The 24,489-nt window shown below is 38.9% G+C and overlaps 1 protein-coding gene across 2 annotated transcripts in view; it reads left to right on the forward strand.

Annotated features, from left to right (window-relative positions):
* The window catches only part of MOSPD2 (motile sperm domain containing 2), an 82,860-nt gene extending 59,076 nt beyond the window's left edge, over positions 1-23,784 (forward strand). The window contains exons 9-15 of one of the 2 annotated variants that reach the window (XM_065915884.1): positions 8,125-8,301; positions 9,079-9,191; positions 11,226-11,322; positions 12,103-12,199; positions 12,580-12,709; positions 20,614-20,716; positions 21,270-23,784. In XM_065915884.1, the coding sequence (XP_065771956.1) occupies positions 8,125-8,301; positions 9,079-9,191; positions 11,226-11,322; positions 12,103-12,199; positions 12,580-12,709; positions 20,614-20,716; positions 21,270-21,407 (855 nt within the window). In that variant the 3' untranslated portion in view covers positions 21,408-23,784. The remainder of the gene's footprint in view (positions 1-8,124; positions 8,302-9,078; positions 9,192-11,225; positions 11,323-12,102; positions 12,200-12,579; positions 12,710-20,613; positions 20,717-21,269) is intronic. The other variant, XM_065915885.1, reaches the window with a different exon arrangement.
* The last annotated feature ends 705 nt before the right edge of the window (positions 23,785-24,489 follow it).

Raw genomic sequence — 24,489 nt, forward strand, 5'->3', positions numbered from 1 at the left:
ATTGACTCAGTGATGCCATCAAACCATCTCAGCTTCTGTCTCCTCCTGCCGTCAATCTTTCCCAGCATCAGGGTCTTTCCCAGTGAGTCACCTCTTCACATCAGGTTGCCAAAGTTTTCGAGCTTCAGCATCAGTCCTTCCAGTGAATATTCAGAGTTGATTTCCTTTAGGATTGACTAGTTTGATCTCCTTGCTGTCCAAGGGACTCTCAAGAGTCTTCTCCAACACCACAGTTCGAAAGCATCAATTCTTTGGTGCTCAGCCTTGTTTATGGTCTCTCACATCTGTACATGACTACTGGAAACACCATAGCTTTGACTATACATACCTTTGTTGGCAAAGTGATTTCTCTGCTTTTTAATACACTCTTTAGGTTTGTCATAGCTTTTTTTCAAAAGAGCATGAGACTTTTAATTTCATGGCAGGAGTCACCATCTGCAGTGATTTTAGAGCCCACGAAAATAAAGTCTGTCACTGTTTCCATTTTTTCCCCATCTATTTCCCATGAGATGATGGGACCAGATGCCATGACCTTAGTTTTTCGAATGTTGAGTTTTAAGCCAGCTTTTTCACTTTCCTCTTTCAGCTTCATCAAGAGGCTCTTTAATTACTTTTTAGTTTCTGCCATTAGGGTGGTATCACCTGCATATCTGAGGTTGTTGATATTTTCCCTGGAAGTCTTGATTCCAGCTTGTGATTCGTCCAGCCTGGCATTTCACATGATGTGATCTGCATAGATTAAGCAGTGTGACAATATACAGCCTTGACGTACTCCTTTCCCACTTTGGAACCAGTCCATTGTTCCATGTCCAATTCTAACTGGTGCTTCTTGACCTGCATACAGGTTTCTCAGGAGACAGGTAAGGTGGTTCAGACTCCCATCTTTTAAAGAATTTTCCACAGTTTGTTGTGACCTGCACAGTCAAAGGCTTGGGCATGGTCAATGAAGCAAAAGTAGATGTTTTTCTGGAATTCTCTTGCTTTTTCTAGCATGTGAGATGAGCATAGTTTTGCAGTAGTTTGAACATTATTTGGCATTGCCCTTCTTTGGGATTGGAATAAAAATGGACCTTTTCCAGTCCTGTGGCCACTGCTGAGTTTTCCATATTTGCTAGCATATTGAGTGCAACACTTTAACTGTGTCATCTTTTAGGGTTTGAAAGCTCAGATGGAATTCCATCACCTCCACTAGCTTTGTTCATAGTAATGCTTCTTAAGGCCCACACTCACTTGATTTCACACTCCAGGATGTCTGCCTCTATGTTGTTGACCATACCATCATGGCTATCTGAGTCATTAAGACCTTTTTTGTATAGTTCTTCTGTGTCACCTCTTCTAAATCTCCCCGGCTTCTATTAGGTCCTTGCCATTTCTGTACTTTATTGTGCCCTTGGTATCTCTAATTTTCTTGAAGAAATCTCTAGACTTTCACATTCAGTAGTTTTCCACTATTTCTTTGCATTGTTCTCATAAGAAGGCTTTCTTATCGCTCTTTGCTTTTCTCTGGAACTCTGCATTCATTTGGGTATATCTTTCCTTTCCTGCTCTGCCTTTTGCTTCTCTTCTTTTTTCAGCTATTTGTAAGGCCTCCTTTGACAACCATTTTGCCTTGTTGCATTTCTTTTTGTTGGGGATGGTTTTGGTCACCAATTCCTGTACCATATGTTATGACTCTCCATCCATACTTCTTCAAGGACTCTATCATATCTAATCCCTTGAATCTGTTTGTCATTTCCACTGTATAATCATAAGGGATTTGATTTAGGCCATACCTGAATGGCCTAGTGGTTTTCCCTAGTTTCTTCAATTTAAGCCTGAATTTTTCAGTAAGGAGCTCATGATCTGAGCCACAGTCAGCTCCCAGTCTTGTTTGTGCTGACTGTATAGAGCTTCTCCATCTTTGGCTGCAACTAATATAAGCAGTCTGATTTTCATATTGACCATATGGTGATGTCCATGTGTAGAGACGTCTCCTGTGTTGTTGGAAGAGGGTGTTTGCTACGACTGGTGCATTCTCTTGGCAAAACTCTGTTAGGCTTTGCCCTGCTTCCTTTTATACTCCAAGGCCAAACTTGCCTGTTACTCCAGGTATCTCTTGACTTCCTACTTTTGCACTTCAATCTCCTGTGATAAAAAGGACATCTTTTTTGGTGTTAGTTCTAGAAGGTATTGTAGGTCATCATAGAACCGTTCAGCTTCTTCCATATTAGTGGTTGGGGCTTAGACTTGGATTACTGTGATGCTGAATGGTTTGCCTTGGAAATGAACCAAGATCATTCTGTCAATTTTGAGATTGCGTCCGAGTACTGCATTTCAGAGTCTTTTGTTGACTATGAGGGCTACACCAATTTCTAAGGGATTCTTGGCCATAGTAGTAGATATAATGGTGATCTGAATTAAGTTCACCCATTCCAGTCCATTTTAGTTCACTGATTCCTAAAATGTTGATGTTCACTCTTGCCATCTCCTGTTTGACCACTTCCAATTTACCTTGATTCATGGACCTAACATTCCAGGTTCCTATGCAGTATTGTTCTTTATAGCATCGGACTTTACTTCCATCACCAGTCACACACACAATTGGGCATTGTTTTCGCTTTGGCGGTGTCTCTTCATTCTTTCTGGAGTTATTTCTCCACTCTTCTCCGGTAGCATATTGGGCACCTACCAACCTGGGGAGTTCGTCTTTCTGTGTCATATCTTTTTGCTTTTTCATACTGTTCATGGGGTTCTCAAGGCAAGAATACTGAAGTGGTTTGCCATTCCCTCTCCAGTAGACCATGTTTTGTCAGAACTCAGTTTAGGTTTTTTATTAGAGATTTTTCTTGTTTCCCAAGGTAAGATTGTATTGCTGTACACTTCCTTCTTAGAATTGTTTTTGCTGTTTCCCATAGGTTTTGGATCTTTATGTTTTCATTGTCATTTGTCACTAGGTATTTTTTAATTTACTCTCTGATTTCTTCAGTGACTCACTGAGTGTTTCTTAGCATATTGTTTAGCTTTTACAAGTTTGTGTTTCTTACTTTTTTTCCTTTCAGTTGATTTCTATCTCATAGCATTGTGGTCAGAAAAGATAGTTGATGTGATTTCAGTTTTCATCAATGTACCAAGCCTTACTTTGTGGCCTTACTTGTGATCAATCCTAAAAAATGTTCCATGTACACTTGAGAAGAAAGTGTATTCTGCTGCTTTCAGATGGAATGCTCTATAAATATTAAGTTGATCTATTTTAATGTGTCATATAAGTTCTGTTTTTCCTGATTGACTTTTGGTCTGGATGATATTTCCATTGATGAAAGTAGGGTGTTAATGTCCCACACTATTAGTTTGTTACTGTAGATTTCTCATTTTATGGCTCTAGCCTTTAGTACCAGCTTTATATATTGAGCTGCTCCTATATTGGGTGCAAGTATATTTACAGTTGTTTTATCTTCTTGGATTGATCCCTTGATCATTGTATAGTGTCCTTTCTCTCTTAAAACAGTCTATGTATTTTAAAGTCTATTTTGTTTGATACGAGTATTAACATTGCAGCTTTCTTTTGATTTCTATTTACATGGAATACCTTTTTCAGTCCCCTGACTTAGATTTGAAGTGGGTCTTTTGTAGACAGCTTATGTATGTATGAGTTTGCATCCATTCAACCAGTCTGTCTTTTGGATAGAGCATTAAATCCATTTACATTTAAGGTAATTATTGATATGTTTTTGTTTTACTGTCTTTTCTTTTTTGGCCTTGCTGCATGGCTTGCAGATCTTAGTTCCCTGGCCAGGGATAGAATCCAGGCCATGGCAGTAAAAGCACCAAATCCTACCCACACTACTGCCAGGAAACTCCCTTGTCATTGCCAGTTTATTAATTATTAAATTTGATTTTGTAGGTCTTTTTCCCCGCTTCCTCTTTTTTTCTGTCATGATTTGATGCCTAACTTTAGTGTTGTGTTTGATTTCATTTTTCCTTTTGTGTGTGTGTATATATTATTGATTTTCAGTTTGCCGTTACCGTGTTTTGATATAGTAGTCTATAAATGAGATTGTTTTTAGCATTTGTTGCACAGTTTGTTTGATGGTGGTGTATTCTCTTAACTTTCGCATGACAGCATTTGATTCCTTCACGAACTATGAATTAGAGCCTTTATAGGAAGGGTATCTTGGTTATGGGTTCTTTTCCTCTCATCACTGTAAATATATCATGCCATTCCCTTCTGGTCTGCAGAGTTTCTGCTGTAAAATCAGTTGATTAAAAAATAATCAGCTGATAATCTTTCAGGAATTCCCTTGTACATTATTTTTTGCTTTTAATATTTTCTCTTTAATTTTTGTCAGTTTGATTAACATGTGTCTTGGCATGTTCCTCCTTGTGTTTATCCTGCCTGGGACTCTGCACTTCCTGAACCTGGGTAACTATTTCCTTTGCCATGTTATGGAAGTTTTCAGCTATTATCTCTTCAAACATTTTCCCAGGTCCTTTATCTCTTCTCCTTCTGACACCCCTTTAATGTGAATATTGGTGCTTTAAATGTAATCTCAGAGGTGTCTTAGACTGTCCTCATTTCTTTTCTTTTTTCTCTATTCTCTTCTGTGGCAGTGATTTCCACCATTGTGTCTTCCCACTCACTCATCTGTTCTCTCATTTATTCTGCTATTGGTTTAATCTAGTGTGTTTTTCATTTCACTTATTGTAGTTTGTCTCTATTCTTTAGATATTTTAGGTGTTTATTAAACATTTTTTCTTTCATCTCAGTCTTTGCCTCCATTCTTTTTCCAAGACCTTGGATCATCTTTACTGTCTGTACTCTGCATTCTTTTTCAGGTAGATTGCCTGTCTCCACTAAACATAGTTGTTGTTCTTAGATTTTATCTTTTTCCTTCATCTGGGACTTATTCCTCTGCTGGTCTCATTTTGTCTGACTTCCTGTGATTGCGATTTCCATCCTGCAGGCTGCAGGGTTGTAGTTCATTTTTGCTTCTGCTCTCTGTCCCCTTGTGGATGAGGCCAGTCTAAGAGGCTTGTCCTGGGAATTCCCTGGTGGTCCAGTGGTTAGGAGTTCACACTTTTACTACTGAGTACACGTGTTAAGTTCCTGGTTATAAAACAGATTCCACGAGCCATACAGCATTGTTAAAAAAGAAAAACTGTTTAACAGGCTTGTGCAGGCTTCCTGTTAGGAGGGACTGATTCCTGCCAACTTGTGGGCAGAGCTGAGTCTTGTGTCTCTTTTACCGAGTCCAAGTTTGTTCTGGTTGCTATGACAGGCCAATTAACCGAGAGATGAGGTGTTGAGGCAAGGAATACGAGTTTATTTGGAAAGCTGGCAGACCGAGATGACAGACTAGTGTCTCCAAAGCCATCATATCAGGGTCTGGATGCCAGGTTCTTTTTATAGAACAGGGATGGGAGAAGGCGAGGAAGTCAAGTAAAAGTTCCATTAATCTTGCAAATATCTCCTGGAATAGCCAGTCTTGTGGAGAGGATGCATTAATTCCTTCCTGTAGCCATCCACAGGTGGACAGGGCCTGAAACAAAGGCATTTTGGTTTACCATTCCGGCAGTGGGGCAGGGTTCCCCAAGGCAGGCCACTATGTATGGACAGTATCCTTTTAGTGAACAAAAGCAATGGGAAGCAAAGGTTAAAGTAGAAGAAACAGATCCAACGTGGAGTCACTTCTTCCCAGTAACAGTTGCACACTGTCGATGTCCATTCCACAGTCTTGTAGAAAGGGGGCCATGACCATTCTAATTGCTTCCTGCTGTGTCTTGTCAGACAGATGTCTGTGGGAATGTCTGCCATCAGTGCCAGTATTCCAAATTTTGCTTCTTTTGTTCCTATATGGGAAGTGTCTACTTTACACCTGTACACTTAGAAAATATTCACAACCTAAAAGTTAAGAATTATGTTCTTTTCCTTGGGAACTTTGAGAACTTAAGGCCTGAGAGGCAGCCCCTCAGGTAAAGAATTTAGCAACTTTTCTGTGTATGTGAAGATGCAAGAGTCAGGGCTCATTGAAATCATTTCCTTAACATGTACTTCAGGTATCTGGGGCCTATAATCCTGTATTCTCATATCCCGAGTTTCCTCAGGACTCACCATAGCAAGTGGCTGAAGTCTGATGACTGCTAGATGGGAGATATTCTTCTCCTTCCTGAGTGTCCTATGGCTCACCAGGTCATGTTGGGCAGGGGGCTGCAATCGTTGATGGCTGATGTGGCAGGAAATAATTCCAATTTCTCAGATCCTCCCCTCTTGGTCAGAAATTTACCCAATATTTGGGAGACATTTTATGATGAAATTTTGCCCTATGACACTGGTACGCACCTCCCAGATCAGGCAAAAGTACTTAATATGCCACTCCAGGTGCTAATTTTTGGATTCAGTTCAGTCATTCAGTCGTGTCCAACTCTTTGTGACCCCTTGGACTGGAGCACACCAGGCTTCCCTGTCCATCACCAACTCCCAGAGCTTGCTCAAACTCAACATCTATCGAGTCGGTAGACCCCCATCAATAATTAACGATTCTCTAGATCTGTCTAATTATGATCCAGGAGACATTTTCAATTATTACCTCTTCCCATACCTAGAACCACACTATTACAGTTACTTTATGTTATCAATGTGATGTATTTCCCTAAGATGTTTAGCCAGAGAAGTTTCTTTGGAGGCCTGTTTGCACACTTGGCACTGTGATAGACAACTCATCTTATAAATGAGATAGGATATAAATAATGCAGCAAGCAACATTTACAAAGACATAATGCAGCAGGGAGACATAAAGCACAAACATTTTGGAGACAAGAAACAAAACAGTGATTCGTGGAACTAGTTGTAATCCAGTTGCAATAATCCGGCAATGGTCAAAAGTCAAAAAAAGATCAGACATGGAGTCACTTCTGTCCTGGAAGACCTCTAGTGGGCAAGATCATGTGAAGGGGTGTGTTTAGTGGGCACCTGTGGGCTCAGGAAGACTTCATGCAGACTGTCTGCTGATGGGCAGGACTGTGTTCCCACCCAGTGAGTTGTTTGGTTTGAGGCATCCCAGCATTGGAACCTGTAGGCTATTGGGAGGGACCAGGTTTCAGTGAGGAAATGGTGGCCTGCAGGAGGGCTCACACCCATGAATACTCTCCAGAACTACCACTGCCGGTGGCTTTGTCCCCACAGTGAGCCGTAACCACCCCCTGCCTCAGCAGGACTTCCTCCAGTCTTAGCAGGTAGGTCTAGCCCAGGCTCCTATGAGGTCACTGCTTTTCCGCTGGGTCCTGGTGGTCACGAGATTTTGTGTGTCCCCGCCGAGAGTGGAGTTTCTGTTTGCCCCAGTATTGTGGAATTCTTGCAGTCAAATCCCATTGGCCTTCATAGCCCAATGCTCTGGGGGCTCCTACTCCCAGTGCCAGACCCCCAGGCCAGGGAACCTGATGTAAGCCTCTGAACTTTCACTCCTGTGGGAGAACCTCTGTGATACAATTATTTTCATTTGTGGGTCACCCACCTGGCAGGTACGGGATTTGATTTTATCATTCTCGTGCTCATCCTACTGTCTTCTTATGACTTCTTGTTTGTCTTTGGATATAGAGTATCTTTTTTGGTCGGTTCCAGTGTTTTATTCTCAATGGTTATTCAGCAATTAGTTGTGATTTCAGTGTTTTCATGAGAAGAGATGAGCTCACATCCTTCTGCTCTGCCATCTTGTCTCAGCCCTCAATCAGAAATGTTTCCTTTTTTATAAATATTTTTTATGCCTTCTAGGTTTTGTGTTATACTTAGAAAGGCCTTTCCTTACTCAGCTTTTGTGTTTCTTGGTTTTGTTGTTGTTTTTAATCCCCCTTTTCCTGAAACTTACATGGTTTTTAAAAAAGACACACATTTAAAGCTCTTACCCATCTGAAATTCTTTTTGGTATAAAGAATGAGCTGAAGATCCAACTTGGTTCTTTTACAGATGGCTGGCCAGTTGTCCCACACCACTTATTGCATTTTCCCATGCTGTTTTGAAATGCTTGCTTTGTTTTAAATTTCCCTATCTAATTAACTCTGTTTCCTTGGCCAGAGGAATGGATTTTAACTTTACTAAGAGAATTTTTTCTCCACCCACCTCTCAGCAAGCTGATACAAAATTCTTTTTCTCAGGATCCTTTCAAGTATAGCTATCCACCACTTGTAGATGATGATTTCCAAACACCGTTGTGTGAAAATGGGCCTATTGCCAGTGAGGATGAAGCTTCAAGTAAAGAAGATATAGAAAGTGATGGCAAAGATACCTTGGAAACAATTTCTAATGAAGAACAAACAATTCTTCCTAAAAAGGTAATTTTAACAAAAAAAACTTAATAGAGACAAAAGATGTGATCTTGTCCCACCAGCTGGCTATGTGAGTTTGGATAATTCACTAAATTTGCTGCCCTTCTGTATCTTGAAATGTGAAAAGAAGAAGGATGGCAGTAGCTGACTGTTAGTACCACTACATTATATAAAAGGCTGATTCCATGCTTTGTATAAAAATTGGCAAAACACACCTTGAAAGAATCCTTTTATCCAAAAAATTTTTTATCTAAAATAAAAGTATCTTAAAACATACCCTTGATCTACCCCCTCTTTGTCATTTTTAAAGCGCACTGAGTTGTTATGTTTTTATATCAGGAACTTGATAGGATATAAATATATTCTATGTAGAAAATATTTAAAAATACATAAGGGAGGGGAATTTCCTGATGGTCCAGTGGTTAGGATGCAGTGCTCTCACTGCCCAGGGCCCAGGTTTAATCCCTGGTTGGGGAATTAACATCCTACAAGCCATGCAGTGTAGCCAAAAAACTAAAAAAGACTCTTAAGAGAAAGACCATGTTACATTTTCTAAAGGGGCTTCTTTATATAGTAGGCACTCAAATACAGGTTAATGATCTGATTATTATATCTAAATTATATATTTAACATATAGTAAACCTAGCTTAAAGATTATAATTTGGATCGAGTTACTATAATGCTTACTTTGTGACCTAGTGAACGGCCTGTCACTGCCTGTGTGAAACTGAATTTTTTTTTTATCTTTCTTCATATATATATATATATATAATTTGTCTTTAGGGTAACATAATGGAACCTATATCCAAAGCAGATGAGAATGAAAAAGTTGATTCCAAAATGAAAACTTTCAAGAAACCACTGAGTGTGTTTAAAGGGCCCTTATTACACATCAGGTAATGGCTGAGGATTTTATTAGCTATGCTTTTGTAACATATCTTGATTGTTTTGAGAGAACTGCAAAGTTAAGAAAATTTCTGGACTTTTTTTTGAAACTGTGGAAATATAAAATTAAGGGGTATCTGAAGTCTCACCTTGGTTTTCAAACATAATGGATATTTGTAGCTACCTTTTTATTTATTCTGTTGAGTTTGTTTAAAAGGCCTTTATCCCACATCAGGTAATAATGAATACTCCTGTACTAACAACAAATCTGAATGACATACATTTTTCTCATTTTACTGATTGTGTTTGACTTGCATAAGTTTGAGGTTGCCAGAAATGACACTGAAGTAGCCCTTTATTGATTTAACCTTCCAAAACTAAAACTGAACCAGAAAAATAGGATTTTTACCAAAGCCAGATTTCAGCACATCTCTATTTTTCTCTCCAGGGTGTTCAATCCAAAAAATTTAGTATCATTTCTTTATCACTATGTAGAGTGCTTTCTCACTAATGATGCTGTTGGTTGGTAAATCTATATAACCTTATTTAACAGTGCTTTATCAACTGTCTTTAGTAATGGCCTACTGTATCATTTTCTATCCTTTTACTTGAAACCTTTCTATATAACTGTTAAAGACTCATGAACAGTAGAGCCAGACATTTTAAAGGTCGAATTTGAAATTCTCTAACTGACAAGATTGATTTGTTGACATATATTTTGATTACTGTTATATTTGGATTTATCTTGCCCATCTGCATGAGTGTGTATGTGGGGGCTGCAGGGAGGGAAACACAGGTGCCTGTTCTCCTTTCCATGGTTTTGCTTTGTCATTTTCCTGCTTCAGAATTTTTTTCCCCATTTTCCCCTCTACTAGTTTGCAGACTAGTTTTTTTTTTCCCCCTCTGGAGGCCTGTCACAGCTTTAGTTCCTGGGCTACAGCTATCGTGATATGGCTGGAAGAGCCAGATAAGGAGAAAGCCAACTCTGCAATGCCCACCAGAAAATCACAGTGCTTCTCCTTCATAGAACCAGGGACCTAACCAGCCTCTGTCTCCCCAGACCTTTTCATGGTTTTTGTGCTGGGTACTGAGAGCAGTTGAAGATAGAAACTTCCTATCTTTTCTGTGGTATATTTCACATGGGTTTTTAAAGGAAGCCAGCAGTCATGCCAATTTATGTCTTGTCCAAAGCTAGGCACAGCTCTCCAGGGAGAGCTCTTATTTAACAGTGTGTGTTCTCTACATGAATAAATATCTGATATGCAGACATTCCTGATATAAAATGAGTGTTTAAAGATGGAGCTCAAAGTCAAGGGCTATCTAGCGAATTCACCTTTTTATTTAAAAATCATAGTCCTTTGCACTGTTTGGAGAGGCACCTGATGCAATTTAAATTTAGCTCATGTAATTAAATTACACAAAGTTTGCTTGAGTCTTTACATTTTTATTTTAGATCCTGGGCATTACAGTGGCTAACAGTAAAAATTGCATTTTGAAGCTTAGTGATTTTTTGGCCAATTTTCCTGTAGTTCCCACAGCAAATCTTTTGTTATTCTCCTTCCATGTTACTTAGAAAAAAACTATATATAGTCAGGAATTATTCTGTTACTTAAATATATATATCTCTGACTTTTTTAAGTTGGTGTATAGAAATGTGCCCCATTCTAATGTTTGTAATTAGGTAAAGTTGAAGTGGCAATTTCTTTTCTGGTTCTTACCTATCACCTACCAAAGAGTTTCAGTAAATAAACCTGAAGATGGTGCTGGTTATGGGACTAATTTAGAATCATCCTAATTCTCCCTTCTGTTCCTGCCTATTTTTCTTTTAGATCTTGGGGGGAAACCATAGGACTTTTCAAATAGCATGCATTCATTCAGTCAGTAAGATTAAAATACAAAATGTATTAGGTAATTGTTCTGCAATCTTCTTTGATGAAATCTCTTTATACAAATGGGCATAACCAGATATTTTTCTTCAAGCTGATGATTAGCTTTGTCATTTCTTCTGAACAATACCAATGCCTTATGCTTTTATTACCACGTAGCCCAGCGGAAGAACTGTATTTTGGAAGTACAGACTCAGGAGAGAAGAAAGCTTTGATAGTGTTGACAAATGTAACAAAAAACATAGTGGCATTTAAGGTAAATATCTGAAAGATAATTTATAAGTTATGTGTGGAAATTAAAAGATTGATAATTTTGAGCTTGCATGTTTTTATTTATGATATTTTTAGGCTTGTTAAACTGCCTTTTAGCTCTGAGCTTATCTAAAATGTTCCTTTGAGGTCTGTATCTGTCTTTAATATGCAGTGATAGGGTACTGTCCAAATTAGTCCCAGGGTTTAATGTTGGTTATTTTTTTAAAAAAAAATCCTTTTTTCATTATATGAATAATAAGTAAGAGTGAAAAATAAAGCTATAAAATCAAAAGTGCATTTCCCCCCAAGTGTGGTACATTCTGGAGTGTGGTTTATACTGGACACTAACCTGGTGCTGAGCAGTAAGTAGAACAGGACTGAGCCCACTATTACCCATGTGGTAGGTTTTACTTCCTTAAATCATCTACTTTCTGGATGCCCTTTGATTATCTAATGTTATTAAATTTCTAAACACTGTTGTAACATGTATTCTAATGTAGGATGTGTTTTTGAATATGAAATATTTATCCTGTTAACCACCTGAATTTAATAATTAACAGTTGGGCTCATTTTTTTAATTTAAGAGGAAAGCTCAGTGACAGTTGGACTGATGAATGTTTCTTCCCAATAAATTGAGGTGCTTTTTACCTGTTGATGGGAAGAGGTACATTTTAACCACCAAGGTGGTTTTATGGACTTTATTAACTGGTTTTTAAAAGTCATTTTTAAACCATTTCCCCCCAAAGAGCATGAAAGTTATTGTGACTGATGTCTTTATAAACAGGTGAGAACAACTGCTCCAGAAAAGTACAGAGTCAAGCCCAGCAATAGCAGCTGTGACCCTGGTGCATCAGTTGATATAGTTGTGTCTCCCCATGGCGGTGAGTTGTCACCTGAGTGGCTGCAACAGGGTATTTATGGGGGACCTAGGGCTGGGCGATGAGTCAGCAGAGCTCGACTGGAATCCCAAAGCTGGACTGTCAGCAAGTCACCTCACCATACTCTGGCCAATTGTAAAACGAGATGGTTGAATGAGTCTCATTTAAAAAATTGAACAACTAAACGTGTTGAAACTAATGCCAGCTGAAATTGAATTTCAAACCACAAAAGTCCTCATCTTTATAGGAGAGCTGCCTGTTTTACAATAGTTCCATATTATTCTTTTTCCTTAGTGTTGTTTTCTAGAACAGTGCCTAAACCACATGCCCAACCCTTTGTAAATGTTCCTGTTTATGTATTAACTTGCCCTTTTGGAATGCAGGTTTAACAGTCTCTGCCCAAGACCGTTTTCTAGTAATGGCTGCAGAAATGGAACAGACATCTGGCACAGGTCCAGCAGAATTAACTCAGTTCTGGAAGGAAGTTCCTAGAAACAAAGTGATGGAGCACAGGTACACTTTTTGACTCATAAGCTCTCAAACTGCAGTGGGAAAAATCCCACAGAGGGATGTGTCTACCTGGGCTAGGCAGGCATTCCTTCCTTCTTGCGCTTGGCAGACACTAGGCTTACACTGTGGGCCCCAACTGCTGAAAGGCTCTAGGGTGCCCAGGTGAATGGGACCTGGAGTGGCTCTAGGATTGCTAATAGCAGAGACTTGCTGGCAGGCTAGTGCAAGATTCTGGATGTGTCAAAATTACAAGCACAGGTATTTCTCTTCCAGCAGTTAACCTTTATAGGAATGCTCACCTTATGTACCAGAATGTTTGCTGCAGCATTGTTTGTACTAGTGAAAAATGAAAAAGAGCCTAAATGACCATCAGGAAAGTAACAGTGAAATGCATTAGAGAATAGCCACACTAGGGAGTATTCTGCAGCCATTCAAAAGAGTGTAGTATGTCTGTCTGTTCTGGTACAGGAAAAAGACATCTGATATAGTATTAGGAAAAGAAAAGAACCTGCTCACAGAAAAATATGTATGACAATTAGCCTATTTAAGACGAGAAAACCCCGTGACTGTATAGGCATATTACACATGTACATCTGTGCGTGCATGCATGCAAGTCTTTTACATCTTAAAAAGATGTATAGGAAAGAGAAGGTTGGTTATGGGTCTTTTTTTTCCCCATGTGCCCAGTTTTGCCCCCCAAGGGACAGTTGTTTGTCACACTGGAGACAATGTTGAGGTCATAACTGGACAGTGGGATGCTATGGGCATCTAGCAGGTAGACACCAGGGATACCACTCAGTGTACCCCTCTGCACCCACCCCCCCCAACACCGCTGAAGAATGGTGCAGCCCAGAAGGTATTGAGGAAGCTCAGTTGAGGATGGTTAAGATGGCCACTCTGATGACATTTGAGTAGGATATGAAGGAAATGAGAGAAAGCCACATAGATAACTGGGACAAGAGCTTTCCAGGTAGAGAGAACCACAAATGAAAAAGCTGTGTTCCTGGCCTGTGTGAGGAACAGTAAAGTCATTGGAGCCTGGATCAAGTAAGGGGGCAGCAGGGAGCCAAATCATTCCCATAGTGAGAACTGCTGATTCTAAGAGGAGAGACCATTACCTGGTGCTGAGCAGAGCCATGAAGTAAGTGACTTACGTAAAGGATTACTCTGGGAGACTGTGTAGAAAATAGACTGTGGGCAGACATAATATTAACACTTAAATAGAACCTCCTATATGCTAGTACTGGTGTAAGTGTGTTACTCATATTTATTCATTTAGTTACTAGGACAACTCTGCATGCATACTTAGTCACTTCCATCGTGTCCAACTCTTTGTGACCCCTATAGACTGTAGGCCACCAGGCTCCTCTGTCCATGGAATTCTCCAGGCAAGAATACTGGAGTGGGTTGCCATTTCCTTCTCCAGAGGGTCTTCCTCTGGAGACACAGGGATCGAACCTGTGTCTCTTAATGTCTCCTACACTGGCAGGTGGGTTCTTAAACACTAGCGCCACCTGGGAAAGTTAGGTATGGGTAATGATTTTTCTCACTTTATAGACGAGAAGCTGGGAAGTCTATTAATGGTTGTGGTTGATTTAAATCTACAAAAATAGAGGAGGTTATATAACACATATGGCGGGAACAGAATTTGAGAGGACCCATACTAAGAAAGACTGTTGGAGAGGAAGCAGGGCCCAGAGGAGGAGTCTGGTCACCTTTGTAAAACCACAGGAAGAACACTGACCTGATGTGAAATGCCTTGGACGAGATTACCATTTTCAGGTCATTCATAGGTAAGAGAGGAAGAAGAATTAGAAAGGGTCTAGAAAGACAAGCTGTATTTCCACTAGGCTAGGTCTGACTTTTCCCCAGTGAAAAGGGGTAAAAGTTACAGTTAGACCTAATCTAGAGGAATATTTAGTGGCCAAACAAAGCTCAAAACCCTCCTGAGCTTGCCAGGGAGTCAGGGAGTACCGGGAGTCAGGAGGGAAACCAGTAAGTGAGCTGCGCCCTCAAAACCCAGGTTAGAGTATGTTTCATGAAGGAGCAAGCTGCCACCAGTGTCTGTCAAAGATGACGTGTGAGTGGTGGCCACTGCTGATGACATCACAGAGGTCCTTGATGACCTCACGAGATCAGTTTCAGTTGGCAGGAGTCAACTGCCCAAGAAACATAGGTAATGAGTCTCCTGAAGGTTTGGCTTATTTAGGTGGGACCAGGGTCATCTTTAGAAGGACGAATGTGTTATGTTTGGGGTTCTTAGTGGGAGTTGTTTGAGCACTGTTTAAAACCACGGTAAGAACGATTTTAGAAGGAGAAGCTGACCTTACAAGGTAAATCACTGACCATGAAATTCCTGAGAAAGAAGGAACAAAACCTAAATCCCAGGTAGAGGTCAGCCTTAAGTCAAGAGGAAGAAAGGAACACAGATCCTAGATAAGGCTCATGCTGGTTGTTTCTCTTTTAAATTTTAAATGAAATATTTAGATATTTTAAATGAATATTTAGATATTTAAATTTCAAGTTATATTAGGTCTACTTTTGAAGTGCTTATGAAACCATACCTTAAAATTACTGGGTTTTTTTCCTAGTCTTGTTACATATGAGTTGTTTTGTTGTCTTATTTTGTAAATCAGTTCCTAATGGCTTGCTGTTCTATAACTGTCAAAAGACAATCCATCACTTACAGAAACAGGGAGACTTGGTGTTTAGTACTGAAGGCCAGGTGAGAGCACTGCTTCCCATGTAGAAAGGGTGGTTTCCTTCAGATCCTAAGACTGGGTGAATTCTATTGAATACTTTATATAAAAGAAAACTTCTCATAGGTTATTGAGGACTGTGTGTAATTGTGTTCTTTGATTATGCAATAAAGCTAGAAGATGTAGGAAAGGAAAAATAATTTCCCCTCTACCCTTCTAAGTTCTTGGCTGAGACCCACTGTATAAAAGACAGATAAACAGGAGCCCCTTGTATAAAATACAGATGAACAGGAGAGAAACAGAAGTTTCATAACATGGATACCTCCTGTATATGTGGGAGAAACCGAGGAAAACTAAGTAACTCAGCCAAATGGCTCAGGCCATCACCACCTCCAGCTGAAGACCAAAGAAAGCCAGTTCTGAGATGCTGTCAGGGAAAGCATAGTAAACATGGGTAAGTAAGGTTATTGTGCCAATTGAGGCAAATTCCTCTCTTCTTGAGGTCCCCAAAGTATCCTGAGGTTCCTGAACTTGCCAGGAAGTGACTTTCCTTACCTAGTAAGGCTGTCTGAAAACAAGGTACCAGGTGAGTTTTTTCCCCAAGTGTCTTTAGTTCCTTACAGCCATCTGGTCATGCCTGCTTTATGCATTTCATTTTCAATAGGACCTTTGAGTCATCAACCTTGATAATATAACCATGTCTCCAATTGTGCCCTGTTACAAGGGGAACAGATTCTCATTGAACTTACGCAAATAACTGTATCACCATGAAAATAAGAATATCACTAAGTGTTTCCAGATTTTGGAGGGATCAGGTATGGAAAAACATTGTCTCAATTCTGCTTATAAAGGCATATTCACCAAATTGCAGTAAATCACAGATACCTTAAGTCTGGAGAAACAAAACATTCTATTTCTAACCAAAAGTCATAAAAATTATAATCATTTTCATCAGCTTCATTCAATTCCGTGTTATTAATTTTTGTTCTGCTTGAGTCCAGGTTTTCCATTAGTTCTGGAAATTCCTACCCAGTTCAGTTTTATAATCTTCAAGTTATCAGAAACCTGAATCCTACAGTATTTGTCAGAGTCCTTTTTGTGAGTCTCTTTGAAGATGAAACATGTATCTCTACAAATACAATCAAGAAGGTTTAGTATTCTTATTTGACAATGTGTCTCACGTATTTTGGGGCTTCCCTGGTGGCTCGGATGGTAAAGAACCTGTCTGCAATGTGGAAGACCTGGGTTTGATTCCTGGGTCAGAAGGAGCCCCTGGAGAAGGAACAGGTAACCCACTCCAGTATTCTTGCCTGGGAAATCCCATGGAGAGAAGGGCCTGGCAGGCTACAATCCATGGGATCACAGTCGGATAGGACTGAGCAACTAACACTTTCACTCACATAATTTATCAAATAAGCCTAAGTGGTTTAATATATTTTTATAATGAGAGAAAACACATCTTTCCACAGAGGCCCTGTGGAAAATCCCAAAGTTAGTTAGAGGTCAAAAATTTCATTTAGAATTTGATGTGGGGAAGTTTGTCAAAAATATCAAAGGGTTTTGGACACTTGACTAAATAGAATCATAAATTAATATGGAACAATACTTAAGGATCCAATTAACCAAAGTGACAGTTAAATTTCAAAGGCAAATACAGATGGTCACATAGTTGTGACCAAAACTTAGCTCTTAATCTTTAAAAGACTGTTTGCTAAAGTAATCAAAGACCTGATGATAAAGATAACTAGAAGTACAGGAAATCATTTTAATACAATCTAAAATCTTTGATTTCTAGGCAGATTATTTAGAAAGGGTAAAGAAAAACCTTTCACAATCTCCTATCAGGGGCAGACCAGTAGTCTAATAAAACTGTCCTTTAACCAATAAATGAAAGAAAATTTTGTTTTATGTAATTAGACTATTGATATTAAGCTTATTTTTAAAACTCTTAAAACAGTTATTCAATTTTAGCCCTCTTGACTACACAAGGTAACATTTTCTGTTCCTCTCTCTTCCCAGCTTTCTATATGCCTTTAATTTGTCCTTTATTCTCCTACTTTTTATTCTGAAATAACTAGTTTTACTTTAGGATATAACTACTTTCATTTCTCCTGGTCAAAAATATCCTAACTCTTGCATATAGTAATTATACTAATTTCTAGCATTATAATTTTCATAACTCTTGGAAACTAATTTCTAGTGAAAACAAGCACTTGTAATCTGTTACACCAGCATTCTTTAAAATGGAAAATTTATGAATATAGTTCATAATTTCTAAAAACAGATGTTTCCTCCTAGTATAGCTTTTTAACATGGCACAAGATCTGACTGTGTCTTACATATCCAAATATCTTTCATTCTGTACTAAGAAGCCCAAAGTAGATAAACCTATGTTTAGTAATGTTTCAGTATTTTATCTTATTTGGAAATGACCTAGATATTCAATTAATTCCCTATCATTTAACTTGGCAAAACTCTAAACTTTCAAGTAATCAAAGATATTTAGAAAACTATTTTTAAGAGATATAAAACATCCTCAGTGCTGAAAAGCTCACCTACAAACTTTTATCCCTGTGACTTGTTAGGTCAAGTGATTTAGATAGAATTGTTCAGTTTACTCATACAAACATCAAGGCACAGTGTCAGCCATCATCCCAAGGTGTTTTTCTTGCTGACGGATTTTGTAACAGAGCTAACATGAGCTTTTTTGAGAAGTCAGTCCAGGTAGAATAAAAGTTGCATCTCTCTCATTGTATTCATCTTGATAACTCTGAAGATCTGCCTGTTGAATTGAACCAACAAACTTAACCCAGCTTTTTATTTACCAAAAATTATCCCAGATCATGTGAACTTGAAAAATAAATTGGGGTTAGTTTCTATATTTGAGAGTTCTAGGAATATTTAATTTGAGAAGCACTTATTTTTCTTTATGCCAATTAAATATAACTTTTATGAATTAGTTTTTACAGTACCATTCAGAGATAGAAAAATACCACACATTTGTTAACACATATATAAACACATGTAAACATACAGAGACCTTAAAGCTTTGGTTCCAAAATTTTAGCCCTGATTTTTGGTACAGTAACAAAAAACTCACTAGCTTATAAAAGAACAGGTGAATCCAAATTGTGTTTCTGGCAGTTGGAGTAAGTTTACCTGCTCAGGGTGCTAAGATATTTTTTTTAACTAATATATATATATATATATATATATATATGTTTTTTCATTTGTCCAGTCTCAAAATAGCTCCTTTTTTGCCTTCTGATGAAAATCATTTTCTGAGAATTTGCATTTCTAAGAGCTGGCTATCAGGTCCTAAAGAAGGTGGGGATAGAAAATTTATATCACAGAGAAAGTGTCTTAAGTTTCTTGCCTGGAGTTTTGGGGATTCTTTGCCTAATATCAGAGGTTTAGAGTAATTACCATTTAAAGTTTTTCCAAATGCAGAACAGTTCTATTTCCAGTGTCCTGGTCTTTTACAATGCCTACAGGTATTTTGAGGTATTAGTAAATAGGGCAGGTTTTCAAACTGAATTGCTTCTAGAGCTGAATTTCTGGCTTTGTAAAGATTTGCAGGACAAAGACAGTTGCTTTTAATGCCTCAAAAAATTGGATTGAAGCCTGAATGATATCAAGGGACTGACCTGCCCATCCAACTACATTTTCTTCAATTTGCTTTATATCAGGGAGAAGATTTCCAATTAAGATGGAAATCAAATGATTTCTATGTTCTGGAGTTTCAGGGCTTAATGCAGCATGCTTTATAAAGTTCAGATAAAGCATTCAACAAAGGCCTTTGAATGCTGTTTTTCTGAGTGTACAATTCAGCCTTGGACCAATTCACCTTCAGGGAGCAGGTAGAGGAAGCCCTTACTATTGCTTCTAACAGCCTCTGAATATTGGTTTATCCATTTCCTGATAATTTAGGAGGAATTGTGGTCATATTTCCTGTGTGAGTGTGCCTGTTTTCCCCAGGGGGCCATCTGCTGTATCTGATAACTACAGTATAATTGTGGATGTTAAGAACACCCCTGCACAGCCAATCAAGGTCCCTGGGAGCGGGGAACTGATCTTTTTAACTCTTCTCTAAATTTGATAGATATGTTCTAAAAGTGGAGGTAAAAAGAACTTTGTCATTTCATCTTTCTAAGGATGTCCCTAAGGCTGACTACCATACTCCTTCATGTCCTCCTTTCAAGTTAGTCTTTCCCTAGATAGCGAAGAAGGTAATTGTTTAGGATGAGAGCTCTGAAACATGTTAAACACAAAAGTTTCTCCAATTCAAAAGATCCATCATTTGGCCATTGACAAGTAACATCTTACATTACTTTCAATAGCAACCCACACCAATGAGCCTTTTGATGACTTAACCATGGATGCAAGAGGCAGCCCAAAACGGGGTGCAGAGATGCAGCCCTCACAAAATTCAGAAAGCTCACTTGCAGAGTTAACTTCAGGAAGCCAAGACCTTCACTGTCACAGGTGCTATGGACAGTGTCATAAGTGTCTCCAGTTTCCCACAAGAATGTGATAATGCTTTCAGTTACAAACCTCCTCATCTGTGACACCGAGTGGGCGCTATAGGAACAGGACTTTTCCCACACTAAAGGACGCAAGGTTGCGAGGACAAGGGCCCTTTATGCCAAACTCCCACAACAGCTGGAAGCATCAGAGAAGGCTGCTTATCACTTTGTGTCTCGGATCCCCGGCCTATGCAGTTGGTCATGAGATGCATGTAGATAAGATCATCATTTAGCTGGCAGTGACCAGAGAGAATACTCTCAATGGTCATAAAGCCAAGCTCTCAGGACAGAATGAAACAAAAGCAAAGTCTCACCTGTCCTGTGGTTCTCCTTATGCCAAACACCACAAAAGACAGAAAACAATGACCATCTCTGGGAGGAAAGAGGACCAGTAGAAAACAGAAGTCCTGAAAACAAAAGTCTCTACCAGAGTCACGACACCTAAGGAACCAGCTCAAGATAAACCTTGTGCCACAGAGGCATATTTTGAGGGGATGACAAATTCTGCTGCCCTTCGAAGATACACGCCGAGCGGCTCCCTTAGGTATCTCTGGGCAGACAAGCGAATGCTTTCACTGCTGTGACACACACTTCTGTGTTTACTTTTTTTCACCTTATATTTTACTTTTTAAAAAATTCATTAACAGCTTCAAGAAGTTGTGTTTCCTTTGGATTTTCATAGGTTAAGATGCCATATTGTTGAGAGCTGTAAACCATCCAGTCTTACATTGAAAGATCACGCCTTTAACATGTCAGATAAAACCAGCGAAGACCTCTACCATCAGGTAAGTGTTCTTTCTTCCCAACTAAAACAAAGTCCTTAATGTTAATCAATATTAGAAATCCATTTTTCCCCACTGACATAAGGAAACCTTTTGGCATAGACATGACAGAAATGCTCTCCTCTTTGTGAAGGGAAGCCAGATCAGAAATGGTAAGCAGTGAGTTGCTTTCAGAGAGCTGTTTCTTTCTGAAAGCTCTGTACTTTCTGAAAGCTCATCGAAAAACATGATCTCTGGGAAAAGGTACCATGTAGTGCATTTACATTTGAAAAAGGTAGAGGGCCTCTTTCTGAAGAGTGGTTTCAGTACCTCCAGGAAGTGATAGCTTCGATCCTTTCTCAACTTGAAAATTAGACATTTTCAAAACAAGAATAAAGAGAGGTACATCTCCTCACCAGCCAAGTCTAACTCCTCATTGCCTTTCCATCCCAGCCTCTCAGAGTACATGGACTCTCTCCCGTACATGTTTGTGGGGTTTCTAATATTCGTTTGGCATGCACATGATTAATGTACTGTTGTATTGATACAAACCTTTCATCCTCTTTTCCCTCTTCAGCTCAATCGTTTGGTAGAGAGCACTAGGAAGCTTGAAGACCAAGTCCAACGATGTATCTGGTTCCAGCAGCTGCTACTTGCCCTAACTGTGCTCTCGCTTGCTTTTATGGTTTCTTTTTTCTATCTGTTGTCCAGTTAAAGAAGTGGGCCTTAGTGGGAGAAAGTAAGACTCAGAACTTCACCACCATGTTCCAAGTGTCGCACATCTGTGCTTCCACCAAGATGTATGGCATTTAGGGGCAGAACTGAAACATTCTTGAAATAAACTAGTAGAATAAGCAAACACTGAAGAGACTGATTATGAGAGTCTATAGGTACTCAAGTAAGTAAAGGCATATTTGTTGTGTGACTTAATAGTTTAGAGATAATTTATTTTCCCCTCCTGATCTGAATACTTTTAAAGCTCGTTTTATCATATATATATATATATATATATATATATATGTTAGCTGAACAGAAAAGTACCATGCTTTGTTGCAGCCAAAAACCGTCATCTGCTTTTTTTTTTTTAACACAGTTATTATAGCTGAGCCAACTTAGTTTTTCTATACTGTGTATATAGAACAATGTATATTGAAAAAAAAAAAAAAACGTACTTATAGAGAGTCATTTCTGTAACCAGGACTTTGTCATTTTTGAGAACTACTAACACATGCTAGTTGATGTTCTTTTGGAATGTACAACTACTTAATGCCAAACCACCTTCAGCCTTTGTTTCCTATCCGTCTTCCTTAAAGGCCTGCCTGCCTTTTATTAATCTCAGACTTTGTATTGAACAATCACACTCTCAATGAGGTAGGACTGTGGAACTAAGTCTGGTTGGATTTTCTCTGAAATCTGTCAGTAACATCTGGAAGGAGAACTCTCCAGTCTTTTTTATGCAGTTTCATGTTGCTCTCTGGCTGGACACACACCTTTTTGCTTCACCTATTATAAAGGCCTGATCCTCCATTGGACCATCTTCACCTTCTTTTCTAAATGAAAGGAGTTAGATAAACATATTTTTTGAAAAGTTAATTTTTGAAAAAGATGCCTAGCAGTATAATTCATTTACATTTCAGTTTCTTGTTAAAATCAGGCATGAGAGGGGAACTTGACAAAAGACTGGAGTATTTAAGAGGGTGGAAGAAAAAATGAAACCTAGGTTGTCAGTTCTCTGTTTAAGAGTGAAAAATATTACTTGATGATTGACTGTCCGACCTTCAGACCAAGGTTAACTGACTTGATCTTCCACCTTTGTCACAGCAATACTGAGGACAGTTCCTCAATTCCTAACATGAAACACCTCGCAGGAGCAGAGCCTAATGAAAGTAGTTTGTTTTCTCATCAATATAACCAGTTCAGGTCCCTGTTGGTTCACATGTAAATCTACTTTATATGAAAGACAAAAAATAGTCTGTAAAATAAATTTTGAGTTGTGATTGAGCCACGTTTGGAGAATGTTTTATTCTGAAGTTGTAGTGTTGGTGGCTTTCATCTTGAGAATTTGATGAATCCAAAGTGGCATTATGAAGAATGGAGAGAGAGACTTCCTTCAAAATTGGCCTAGGAAATAAAACCTTAAATGGACACTGGTCTCACACTTTGTCTTAATTTGGGTTTTTCTGTTTCAGTTTGCCATCTCCAGAAGTGAGAGTGACTGCAGTCCACCCTGAGTACTGTTCATAGTTTCTCCCTGTGTGTGCACAGCGGTTGCCCCTTATATGGTAGATCGCTGGCTTTACCGTAATCTAATTGTCTGTGTTTTGTTCTTCGGCAAATAAATGTGGAAATAATTAGTCAAAATTGGAAATGTACTGTCCTAACGGTGTCCCTTTAATGTTTCACGTGAAAATTACATCAACTCACTAAAATGTTTTTCCCTGACGTCTGGCCAGTTGAATTTAATAACATATCTTGTTAACATTTGTGTGTCGATTAAATGTGACTAAGCAAAATGTACTGAAAATTAACCATAAAATCAAAGGCATCTAAACTTTTGTACTTGTCTTGATTGGTTACATATATTTGATTTTATTCTGTCTTCCTTTGATTTTATTTAATCACATTTGTATGATTATTTTGAGTACTCTATAATTATTTTTTAATATGTCATTACCTGTTTATGACCAGATTACCAAGGACCAACATTTAGATTATTTTCACTTGGGAATGGAAATTCATAGAGTTTCCATGAAAACATTAATGAAGTATCATTATAGGCAAGTAGCCTAAAAATACAATTGCTGGTAAACCTAGTCTCAAATTTCATAATATACCATAACTGTTTTTATATCTTGCCACTAATTTTGACTGGATTTAATAGCACTTTATTGTACAACTGCGAAAAAAAATATATTCCTAGAATTGTTGCCAGTGTAATTTCTCTAATGTTCTGGTGCTTTTCATATATTTTCAGTATTTTTATTACTATATTGGTATTTTCTTTGTATAAATTGATCAAAAGAACATGCTTTCTATTTTAATATGTTTTAGAAAAATAATTACATTTATGCAATAAATATCATCAGGAAAAACCTCTGGTCTCTAATTCATAAAGCATCTTAAAAAATCAATGCTCAGGCTCCCACTGACCTTTCAAAGATCACATTAATTTCTCCTGGACCTGCTTACCTTTTTATTAAGGAGGGCACTGCAGGATTCCAAAGACAATTGTGTTTTCGGGAGAACCCGACCTCACTGTATCCTGTTTCTTGTTGCCCAGGGTCAGGGTCTGCTCCTCGGGGCTGCTTTCCATTTTCCTGCCTCAGCATTGGCCTCGCTGCCACAGCTGGGGCTCCATCGTGGAATCTACCACTAGAGCGGCCACCCAAATCACAATTGCCCCACATCCCCCGTCCTAGTATCCACACACCTGCCTGCCTGCCAGGAACCTGTAGGAAGCAGGCTGACAAGTCTTGCCTGGCTGCCGGGCACGTGGCAGAAAGTCCCTGCGAGAAGGCATCAGAGTGGCTGGGGGTGGGGGGCAGCCCTGGATGGGAACCACAAAGGCCCTGGGGAGTGTGTGGGCTCCTCGCCATTGGAAAACAACTCCCAAGTGCAGCTCCATAAAATAGAACCAAAAGGACAGGTCCATCTTCTAAACTGTAAAAGAGATGGAGATAGAAAACCACTTGCGAAATTAAAAATAGAGCCACTAAGACCAGTAGTAACCCACGAGGGAGCCCCATACCTACCTGGGACAGTGAGAGTGTGACCTTTCCCAAAAGACACCGTTTTCT

Source organism: Muntiacus reevesi, chromosome X (assembly GCF_963930625.1).
Source record: "Muntiacus reevesi chromosome X, mMunRee1.1, whole genome shotgun sequence".
NCBI classification, from domain to species: Eukaryota; Metazoa; Chordata; class Mammalia; order Artiodactyla; family Cervidae; genus Muntiacus; species Muntiacus reevesi.